This window comes from Amyelois transitella, chromosome 24, assembly GCF_032362555.1.
Source record: "Amyelois transitella isolate CPQ chromosome 24, ilAmyTran1.1, whole genome shotgun sequence".
Taxonomy (NCBI): Eukaryota; Metazoa; Arthropoda; class Insecta; order Lepidoptera; family Pyralidae; genus Amyelois; species Amyelois transitella.
This window is the reverse complement of record NC_083527.1, coordinates 825177-837275: the sequence shown is the minus strand read 5'-3', so window position 1 is coordinate 837275 and position 12099 is coordinate 825177. Positions and strand designations below refer to the sequence as shown.

Sequence of the window (12099 nt, the reverse complement as noted above, 5' to 3'; positions counted from 1 at the left end):
GATAGGATTGAGATTCAAATAGTGACAGGTTGCTAGCACATCGCCTAAAAGAAGAATCCCAAGTTTATAAGCCTACCCCTTAATCGGCTTTTACGACATCCATGGGAAAGAGATGGAGTGGTCCTATTCTTTTTTGTATTGGTGCCGGGAACCACACGGCATATAATCAGTAGAAGAAAGAATTTAGTTGTAGTTGGGTAATGTCACGAGGGGATCGACTATAAACATATTGTCTGTATTTCACAAGAAGTCAGGTTAATTTCACCTCGGCTTGACAATAGTTTCCTTCTAAAGTAGGATATCAATGTCTTCCAATAGGTAAGGTATATATGTATGTCAGGTAAATTCAAAGCCGGCCTCTGTGACGCAGCGGTAATACGCTTGCTTGTGACATCGGATGTCCCGGGTTTGAATCCCGGTCAGGACATGATGAGAAACGAACTTTCTCCGATTAGTCTGGGTCTTGGATGTTTATCTATCTAAGTATTTATTATAAAATATAGTATCGTTGAGTTAGTATCTCGTAACACAAATCTCGAACTTACTTCGAGGCTAATTCAATCTGTGTAATTTGTCCCGTATAACTATAAATATATATAAAAAAAGGAATTAAAACTTAAGTGCGAGACGGAGTCTGCTCGAGTCCGACTCGCTAACTAAAGTTTTCGTTGTCATTCAATTTTTATCGAAATTGTCCCATGTCTCATACAGACGTGATCCATTTTGTTCAAATCAATTTTAAAGTTTCCTTATATTTCTATAAAGATTCCACATTGTTCTTTCAATGTTCAGTTTTACAGTTATTACTCTTACTTCTTAAGATGTGATGATTTTACAAAATTAGACAATTAAATAGATCACTGTTTTAGCAATGTATTGTCATACACAATATCCTGCAAATTTCAAATGTCATTCCATTCCATTCACATTCGAGGTGAATGAAGAATGACATTTGCAAGTTATGTTAAAAAAAAATTTTTTCAAAATAAAACCATTGGCATTATTTTTAAAAGATCATACATACATAGGTACATATAATCACGTCCATATCCCTTGCGGAAAAAAGACCCTCAAAAATACGGATAGGCCACGTTCAGCTGTTTGGCTTAATGATAGAATTGAGATTCAAATAGTGACAGGTTGCTAGCCTGTCGCCTAAAAGAACCCCAAGTTTATAAGCATATCCCTTAGTCACCTTTTACGACATCCACGGGAAAGAGATGGAGTGGTCCTATTATTTTTTCTATTGGTGCCGGGAACCACACGGGAATAGATCTAGAAAATTTATAAGAAAAATTATAGCATTCGTAAGAATGTTATAATTTTTCTTATAAATTTGCTCTTATGAATTTCCTCATATTTTTTTTTTCTGACGTCCAGATTTTATTATAGGAATTTAGGAAAAAGCAAGTACATCTGCTAAGAATAAAAAAAATTAAAATAGCCGTGACTTTCTTTTTTATTATTTTAACTTATTAAAGTATAAGACATAATTCTGTTGTAATGAATAATGAGTTTCGTCCCTTAAAATATATACCCCTATAGAATAGTTCAACGAAGTTAATATCTTTGTTATTGTGATGTGTCCTTAGCCTCTTAAATTTATTACAATCTAGCATTTTTATCCTACTACTATTATAAAGGCGAAAGTTTGTATGGATGTATGGATGTTTGTTACTCTTTCACGCAAAAACTACTGAACCGATTACCATGAAATTTGGTATGTAGGTAGCTGAAGACCCAGAATAACACATAGGCTACTTTTTATCCCAGAGTTCCCGCGGGATTGATAGGGTTTCCATGCGAACGAAGTCGCGGGCGGCCTCTAGTACATACATATAATCACGTCTATATCCCTTGCGAGGGTAGACAAAGCCAACAGTCTCGAAAAGACTGCAAGGCCACGTTCACCTTCTTGGCTTGATGATGGAATTGAGATTCAAATAGATTACTACTTCTACCCCGCAAGGGATGTAGACGTCACTATATGTATGTTATACATCTTATGAAAATAATATTATACATACAATCATTAAATGTTTTACGTGTCTGAAGAACAGTTACATAAACATTTAAATAGACATTAAGAATTCCGATCTCAACTAATATCATGAAAGCGAAAGAAAATGTGTTTGTTTATTGAATCTTCGCGCGTTATCTTCTCAACCAATCTTCTTGAAATTGCTTATATATATATAAGATTATGAGTCTGAACAATAACATAGGGTTACTATTCATCCCAGTAAAAGCTATAGTCCTCATGGGATTATCGAAAAACCTGTATTCTTTTATACGTGGCGCTAAATTCGCACACATACATAGCGCTAAAATCGCACTGGCAACCCCACAAAATTCACTTCTAAACATTAATTCTATGCTTCTTCGGTACCAACAACCTTTGTATTTCGTCCAAAGGCAGGCCCTTAGTTTCAGGGACGAAGAAGATGCTGAAGACAGCTGTGACGAAGCAGGTGATGGAGAATATGAAGAATACCGGCCCCAGTCCGATGGCGTTCATGAGCGGGTCGAATACGATCAGGATCAGGAAGTTGCAAAGCCAAGTCCATTCCACTATCATCATCGTCATGTAACTTTTCACCTGGAATGGTAAATTAAGTCAGTGTTACACCATTAAGTTTTTTTACGACTTATAGGTAATTCGATTGAGCCGGCTGCTAGCACGAAAAAAGATGACTCATGAGGCGTTACTTCGCTCTGAAGCGTTCCATGTAAGTAAGGCTTGAAGTGCAAGCGAGAGCGCGGAACGAGCGACAAAGAGGCACAATCGGCCTTCTTGTTGTTGTAATCGTTGTCACGTTTAACTATCGTCAGAAAACCGCCTTGACAGACAACCGGTTTTTTTAAAAATTCAATATTGTGTTGGGTATTTGTCTATTTGAATGTCAATTCTATCATCAAGCCAAAAAGCTGAACGTGATCTATCAGTATCTTGAAGACTGTTGGCTCTGTCTACCCCGTAAGGGATATAGACATTGGTATTGGTGCCGGGAACCACACGGCACCAATACAAAAAAGATTAATTATTTACAAATAATTTTGTGTGCATAAATAAATAAATAAAATAAAATAAATAAATAAAAACGTTTTAACTTAACATAATACCTATTATAGTTACCTTTGGGAAGTCGTACTTACTTCTGGTAAGAAAACTTCAGCTAACAACACGAAGGGCACCGTGGCGGCTCCCAGAGCGAAGCACGTTGCGAATGCGTATATAAACAGTGGTATGAGCCAGTTGGGACCGAATGATGTGTAGAGTTGCAGGCCACAGAGCAAACAGCACGCCGCCGCGCCGAGGGACGGGTAGACTATTAGTGGCTGGAACGAAAATAAGAATTGAAATAAAATAATAAATAAATATATACACGGGACAAATTACACAGATTGAGTTAGCCTCGAAGTAGGTAGACTTGTGTTACGAGATACTAACTCAACGATACTATATTTTATAATAAATACTTATATACATTCAAGACCCAGGCCAATCAAAAAAAGATGATAGTATATAGATATAGAAGTATGATAAGTATAATCTTGCAAACAGACAAAAACTTAAAATTGTATTTGAATTTATTTTTTAATATTGCAAAACGCAAAACTACCAAGTCATCATAAAATTTGAAGAGCTTCCCACAGATCTCGGTAGTATGCAGCCGGAATTTTTAAGAAAACATGCGTGATTACGTAAACGTAGGCCTAAACTTAAACATAACCAGAAAACGCAAAACTACCAGAACATCATAATTTATAAAGAGCTTACCTTCCGCCCACAAATCTCTGTCAAATAAGCAGCCAAAAATCCGGCTAACACATTGATGATGGCGAAAATAACTGTAGCTACGGTTGTCGGCATTTCTGGTACAGTCTTGATGAAAAGCGGTTCGGCATACACCTGGACTACCACCAGACCTTGGAAGATGGACGCTGTCATGAGGATGACAGTGATGAGTAGGGCTCGACGAGTTGAGCGTGATTTCTCTGTACAAAACAAAATTGATTTGGTATTAATATTGCCGTTAATTTGGCCATCCTTGAGGACATCAATGATGCCCAAATTAACTATTCCACGCGGACGAAGTCGTGGGTACAGCTAGGAGGTGATATAATATTTAACTCATACCAATCCTATTTTTCTGACAACAAAAATTAGTTCTGTCGCAATATCACAAATACAAAAAAAATCATTACATCGAGCTATTCCTAGGACATCGTGCTGCGGTGTAGTTTGTTCCGCCGCCGCTTCTTCTACACATGCGCTATGAAATCGGTAATAGTTATAATTAGATTTAAGTGTTGTGACGTCAATAATTGATACAATGTATTCAATTTTTAAAATAAATCTATGCTAATCTATCAGTTTCAGAGTCAAAAATAACCATCTAATCATATTTTTATTATTTATTTATTGTTTGGAAGACTGATGAAGAAAATGAAAATTCTCACTTACTGAAGAACTGCCATAGATTAAACTTTTCCACCTGCTTTTCAATTCTTGGCTTTAATTTTTCTTCTTCAGCAGTTATTTCTTCTGAAAACAAATATAATTTCTACAATTGTCTATACTTAGTCGTAGGTACATTTAAATTTAAATCTCGCATTTCGCTCAGAGGGGTAGACAAAGATTATCCTTCCAAATACCACGATCTTCGCACTAATTGTCAATCATCGTAAAATATTGCCGTGTGGTTCCCGGCACCAATAAAAAAAGAATAGGACCACTCCATCTCTTTCCCATGGATGTCGTAAAAGGCGACTAAGGAATAGGCTTATAAAATTGCGATCCTTTTTTTAGGCGATTGGCTAGCAACCTGTCACTATTTGGATCTTAATTCCATCATTAAACCGAGCAGCTGAACGTGGCCATTCAGTCTTTTCAGGACTATTGGCTCTGTCTACCCCGTAAGGGATATAGACGTGACTATATGTATGTATGTATATAAAATATTGACGCGCTCAGCCAATAGCGGCGAAGAATCTAAATCGCGCATACAAAGATGGATTGGAACATACTACTCTGTCAAGAAAGTAGCAGGAAAAGATCAATAATACACAAACTGTTTGTTATTCATCCAAATTTATTTTATCACCTTCAAAATATGCTCCTTTAGAAACGATACACTTACGCCAACAAATAATCCAATCATCAAAACATTTTTTAAACGCTGTTTCCGGAATTGAGGTCAGTTCTCGCCGCGAATTCTCTTTTATGTCTTCTACCGATTGAAAACGGGTGCCACGAAGTGGTAATTTGAGTTTAGGAAAAAGAAAAAAGTCGGCTGGGGCCATATCTGGTGAATATGGTGGTTGCTCGATGGTATTTGTTGAGTGTTTGGTTAAAAATTCGTTCACAATGATGGCCTTGTGCGTGCACCTTGCATTATCATGGTGCAAAATCCAAGAATTTTCTTTCCACAAATCTGGCCTTTTTCGTCGGATTTGCTCTCTTAAACGCCGCATAACACTTAAATAATATTCCTTATTTACCGTTTGACCTTCCGGCAAGAATTCCGAGTGCACAACACCGCGATAGTCAAAGAAAACAGTCAACATGACTTTGACTTTTGAACGACTTTGGCGTGGTTTTTTCGGTTTCGGTTCAGTTGGAAGGCGCCACTCCGAAGCTTGTTGACTAGTTTGCTTGCATGTCAAACTCGTAAACCCACGTCTCGTCACCAGTAACAATGCGTTTCATGAATGTTGGGTCGGAATTGACTCGTTCTAGCATGTCCTCAGCGACTCTCATGCGATTGAGTTTTTGAAAAAAATTCAGGTCTTTTGGGACTAGCCGAGCGGTAACATGTTTCATACCCAAATTATTAGTTAAAATGGTACGGATCGACTCGTGAGATACAGAAAGTTCGGTGGCTATCTCTCTCAAAGTTGAATGAGGATTTTCAGTCATTATTTCCTTCACTTTTGCGATGTTAACTTCAGTTGCAGACGTTGATGGCCTACCAGAGCGAGGCAAATCTTCCATCACATCTCGACCGCTTTTGAACGCTTTGTACCACTCATAAGCACGAGTTTTTGATAAAGTCGATTCACCGTAAGCCTTCTGTAACATTTTCAGTGACTCCGAACACGATATTCCATTGGCAATGCAAAATTTAAGACAAACTCTTTGTTCGATGTTTTTATCCATTATGAAATTAGCAATACACACTAGATATGATATAACTAAAAATAGCACTGTATTTAATGTAAACAACAGATGCAACTCAAACTCCGCGCCGAAATGGAAAACAGTTGTGCCAATCTAACAACAACAAAAAAAACAAAAATTTGAATTTGGAACCATAAATAAATAATCCATTCCCGATACTTTTCTGACTGAATGTAAGTATAACCTCCGACACTACATCGTCTGTCGCGCGGTTCCCCAGGCACCACACCTAGCCTGGCGGAAGATCTTCCCTTTGGTGGCGGTCGAGCCTGAAATATCGCCCAGCTACATATCAATCTTTTTTTTGTATATATTTAGATAATATAAGTTATCAAATCAACATGAAGATGGAACTCTTGCGTTAATCATCACAACATATTATAAAGTCTCGCTTTTTTCTCTGTCTGTATACAGGGTGACATTTAAAACAACTGCATCATTTTAAACATAGACTATACCCATGCTTCTAAGCCGTTTGAGCCTATTTTTATTTAAATTAAACGTCATCATTTTCACATTTAAAAAACCCTCAAAAACTACGTCAAACGCTTTATTAAAGACCAATACTACAAAAAGAAATTAAAACTAAACATGTAAATAAATGTCTGAAAAATAAATGATTTTTCTAGTATCAAAATCAAGTAAAGTACAGAGTTGTCGAAATCGCTCATCTGAATGAATTGTGTCGTTGACCTCTGAATGCCGGGGTGACATGACGTATTTAGGATCGTGGATTTTGATACTTTTATTTTTTTTTCGTACTTTCTGAAATATGAACCGATATTTTTCTTTTAACGTTTTTAAATATCCTTTAGATGAGTACACTTAACAGTTAAATTTATGCAGTTGAATTAAAAGTCACCTGTATATGCACTAATCTCGGAACGATGTGGACGGATTTTGTTTTAAATGTTGGAAAGAGGATTTTCTGAGAAAGGTCTCTATGTATAAATGCTACGCGTGCAAAGACGGGGCAGATCGCTAGCTAATTGATAAAAAACTTTGTGAACTCTCGCCGATATGAGAGGGAAATTTGGCATAATTTGTGTTCAATTATCCTTAAACATCCAGAAGAATCTGTCACAGTCTCTGCCCACGCCGTCAAGGACAAGGACGTGCAACACGTGCCAATAAAAACGAAAACTACGCAACACCAAGATAAAGATAGCGTCACATTAAAGATAATCTCGTTTTGTTTGCACAATTTTATAACGTTAACAACTTAATATTATTTGTACGTGCGGTGCCATAAACGTTTGGTGGTATACTACAGTTATTGCAATTTTACCATGTTTTCTGTAAATGTACGTACATTCTTGTTGTTACTATTCAAGTTTTGTGTCAAGTAGGCATGGATCGTTTAAACTACGAGACTTCAATAAACATCAATTATGTTTGTTTAATGTAAACTGGGTTCTATTGGCAAATAAATATATTTTTAATTGAAAAAAAAAAGTATTTTGCTCAAGTAGGTAACTATTATTCCATAGTTCTTATCTAATTAAAAAAACGCCTTATGCAGTGTTGTTTACGGCACTTCGGAATAGAACCACTCGATATTCTTCCCATGGATGTCGTAAAAGGCGACTAACGGTTAGGGTTATAAAGTTGGGATTCCTCTTGTGATGGGCTAGCAACCTGTGTCTATTTGAATTTCAATTCCATCATTATACCATACATCTGAACGTGGCCTTTCAGTTTTCCTAAGACTGTTGGCTCTGTCTTCCACGCAAGGGATATAGACGTGACTATATGTATGTATGTAGGAATAAATTAAAATAAGGTACCTTCTTCAGGGTTGATAATTCTTCTCAATTTGTCCAATTCTTCCACGACTTCCTTAGAAGATGGCTTTATTCTTCGATAGAAGGCTATGGAGATTGCGGCGTCCTGTAGGAGAAATAATAGATTTGGTAAATAACGCTTGTTTCGCAGTGGGGTAGGTGTAAGAATTTCTAACATTATAATGGCAACATTGTAATTACATACATACACAAATCACGTCTATTTCATACAGGGGTAGGCAGAGACTGCCTCTTTCCACTTGCCACGATCTCTGCATACTTCCTTCGCTTCATCCACATTCATAATTCCCTTCATGCAAGCTCAGCGGTTTCGGGTACTTTTGACCTGACCCTTTACCAGGACGTCCTTAATTTGATCAAGATACGTTCGTCATGTAATTACATACATACACAAATCACGTCTATTTCCCACAGGGGTAGGCAGAGACTAAATCTTTCGACTTATCACGATCACTACTTACTTACTTCTTTCGCTCTTCATCCACAAGCAAAGATTTCACGGATTGGAGCTAGGTATATACAACCTCGACATATCGTATGTCGCGCGGTTCCCCAGGCATAACACCAGCCTGGCGGAAGATCTTCCCTTTTGGTCGAGCCAAATCATCGCTTTCATTCATTCATTCATATAGTCACGTCTTTATCCCTTTCGGGGTAGACAGAGCCAACAATCTTGAAGAGACTGATTGGCCACGTTCAGCTGTTTGGCTTAATGATAGAATTGAGATTCAAATCGCCACAAGTTGCAAGCCCATCGCCTAAAATAAGAATTCAAAGATTATAAGCCTGTCCTTTAGTCGCCTTTTACGACATCCATGGGAAATGAGATGTTTTTTATATTGGTGCCGGGAACCACACACCGAATCATCGTTCCCGCTTCAATTATCACTAAAAAAAGAAGAAACTCGACATATTATCTTACCTTCTCCGACCCCTTCATCAACAGAAACACAGGCGACTCCTTCAACCAGCTCAGCAGTCCAAGATTCACGACCGTCAGCGCCAAACAAGCGTACACATTAGTCCAATAATCCAGCAAACCCCCAGTTATATACGCCAGCAGTATACCCACTCCGTACATAACCATCGAGCCAGATGACATGGCTCCTCTGATGGATTCCTGGCAGAATTCCCCGACGTACATGGCCACGATGAGGAAGGCTGCCCCCCCTAATCCGCCGATGAAGATACCAGTCATGATGACTTCCACTTGCCGGGAAAAAGCGATCATTGTCCAGCCTATCTGTGGGATAAATGTAGTCGTTAGTTAATAATCCCTTAGCGATATTATTAATTCGAAAGTCTGTCTGTCTGTTTGTTCTTTCACAGCTGGTTTAGCTGGACCGATTTCAATGAAATCCAAAAATCAACCTAAAACACTAAAATAGGGGATGTAAGTTTGTATGAAAATCAACAATGCTACCCGTGCGAAGTCTTAGCTATACATAGTGATAGACTAATGCCTTAAAAATGGTTGTATGTTCATGTCATAGAAATCTTATACATGCTGGGCAGGCTTCTAAACAAACTAATTTCTTCGCCCGGCTCAATCCTCAGTTATAATTTGATAGAAAAATTGTCCTTGAAAGACTTGAATGTGTCTCTCTTCTCTCTCTCGTTTTTATGTTACCCTGGTCACCTTATCAACCTTTGAGTACTCGCTTAGTAATCCTGTTGACAGTCAAGCTAGGATATCTCAGTCTTATGCCCGAACTGAATCTTTAAACCAATTAAAACAGAAACATTACCACATTCATCAAGCCACACAGCATCGAAGAGTTCTTCCTCCCAAGTTTATCTATCATCATCGCTATAACTGGTGTACTAGCCAGCGCCCCAGCACTGGACAGACTCCCCAACAAACCGATCTCGCCGCTGGACATTGGCCTGTTCAGAGTCGTGTTCTCAGACCTGAACAGCAGGGTGGTGGAGGATGGCCACGCGAACATAATTCCTGAGCTCATGGTAAGGGAACATACTGGAATAACGAATGACATAAAGAAATGGAGTTACGCGTATGGTCAAAGCATATCCTATGTGTTTTTTAAAGTTTATCAATTCTAATAAAAAAATTGTACGTAAAATCTTTCTATACTACATATTTCCACTGACCACGATGCCTGCATACTTCTTTCGCATCATCCATATTCATAACTCTCTAATGCCCGTCTGTTCAGAGTACCTACTCTTGGCCTGACCTTTCGCCATGATGTTCCATCGTCATGAGATACGTTCGTCTCCTTGTATATGTAAATATTTATTGTCCCGGATGTGTCCTCCCTGGGGAGGAGCCCAGGGTCCGTTTCGACCACGATGCAAGTAGATGAAAAGTCAGGTTAAGTCAATTACACTATATTAGCTATTACCAATTTTGATAATGGTTGTTGCATTGCACTAGGAATAAGTTTATCGCCTTTTACGATATCGTAGAGAAAGATATCGGATTCTTCTCTGTCGTCGCCTTTTACGAGATCAATCAGGAAGATAGTTGTCCTATGCTAAAGTGATAGGAACTCACTTTTCATGTCATTAGGTTGAAATTCAAATGTTTCTCACTTACCAATTGCAGACCCTATAATTTGAAAAAGCACACCCATCTTTACAAATCGCTAATTGTGATCCTTGTTAAAAACAAAATATATCTTATTTTCCTTATATATTTATTAATCTATATATTTCCCTGTATTTTTTTACTATAATTGCAAGTCCATCTATATTAAGATAATCAGGACGAATGAACATTACTATCAACAATAATTTGCCAAGTAGGGAAATAGTAGGAAAATACTCCTAAATGCATAGCTTTATTTTATGAAGCGCTATCTAATATAAATAGATGTCGCTATATCTTCAGTGATGTCACCTGAAAGACGGGGGCGTATCTAGTCTAAAGTAAAGGGCTGAAGCAATGGGCAGCAGGTTTTAAAGAGCAAACGTTAAATCGTTTTTGACTTGTAGTTAAAAAAAAGAAAGGAGACACGTACAAAAATCAAAGAATTTAAATTTAACGCGAAAAAAAAGCGACGAAATTAGCACCACCTACAAAAAACAAGGAATTTAAACTACAAAAGAATATACATAGGTAGGTTTTTCGCAAATCCCACGGGAACTATAGTTTTATCGGGATAAAAGGTACCCTATGTCCTTCACCAGACTCTTATATACGAGACATTTCAAGAAGGTTTTTTTAGTAGATAACCCGTAAAGACGTTACAAACAAACAAATAAATAAACACACTGTCGCATTTATGATATTATTTATTTATGTACACAAAATTATATACAGGAGCATTTATTACAGTAATTCTAGTACAAAGGTGCTATTATTTGGGAAGATATTAGTTGGGGAAGTTGGGTTAACATAGTTGAACACACTTTTGAACTGACTTCGGGGCTAACACAATCTGTGTACTTTGTCCCGTATATATTTATTTATTTATTAAATTTTGAAGTGCCATTCCGATGGATGCCCAGGGCGCTGAAACTTCAGATACGCCAATGCCGAACGCCCAAACTATTTTATCTTAAATGTATTTCTGTTTGTACAGATTATGTTTTATATATTACAATGTCATTACTTTATTAAGGAAATTTCAGTTACACATAATTAATACCTTACATGAAAATATTAAAGTTAGTGCTTACTTAAGTCAATATTGTAAAAAAGGGTTTTTTTATTATGAAAAAAAAAATACATTCAATCTTTTCTTATTTATTGTGACTTAACTTGTAAGTGCATGCATTTAGTGTTTACTACGTAAGTTATAAGCACTGTATAGTTTTCCAAATAAAATAAAATACTATCCTAAACATTCTATTCTGCCAAACACCACCCTAATACTATATCTTTCTTTATACCCAGTTCTCTATATTGTTAATCTAATTTTAGATGCACAGACTGCAAGACAATAGATAAATTCTAACAACTTATGAACACATCCCATCATCACATCACACGATCCTTATCTTTTTTCATCACATCAAAACTTATCATCACATCACACATGGTCGATGGAGCTAATACATACACACATAAAATCACGCCTCTTTCCCGGAGGGGTAGACAGAGACTACCTCTTTCCACTTGCCACGATCAAATCCCTCCTGGAA

General features: G+C 37.3%; 1 protein-coding gene across 2 annotated transcripts; it reads right to left on the bottom strand.

Annotated features, from left to right (window-relative positions):
* Nucleotides 1-2234: 2234 nt before the first annotated feature.
* Nucleotides 2235-10793, bottom strand: LOC106137996 (facilitated trehalose transporter Tret1). Of its 2 annotated transcripts, none has more exons than XM_013338962.2 (8): nt 10550-10793; nt 9738-9967; nt 8912-9232; nt 7972-8074; nt 4469-4546; nt 3782-3999; nt 3157-3339; nt 2235-2599 (listed from the first exon to the last, which is right to left on the bottom strand). In XM_013338962.2, exons 1-8 carry the CDS (start codon nt 10584-10586, stop codon nt 2360-2362), a joined length of 1410 nt encoding a protein of 469 aa, XP_013194416.2. In that variant the 5' UTR covers nt 10587-10793; the 3' UTR covers nt 2235-2359. The 2 variants fall into 2 exon arrangements, with proteins under 2 accessions (XP_013194416.2, XP_013194415.2); XM_013338961.2 differs by having other exon boundaries at nt 4469-4549; nt 10550-10792.
* Between the last annotated feature and the right edge of the window lie 1306 nt (nt 10794-12099).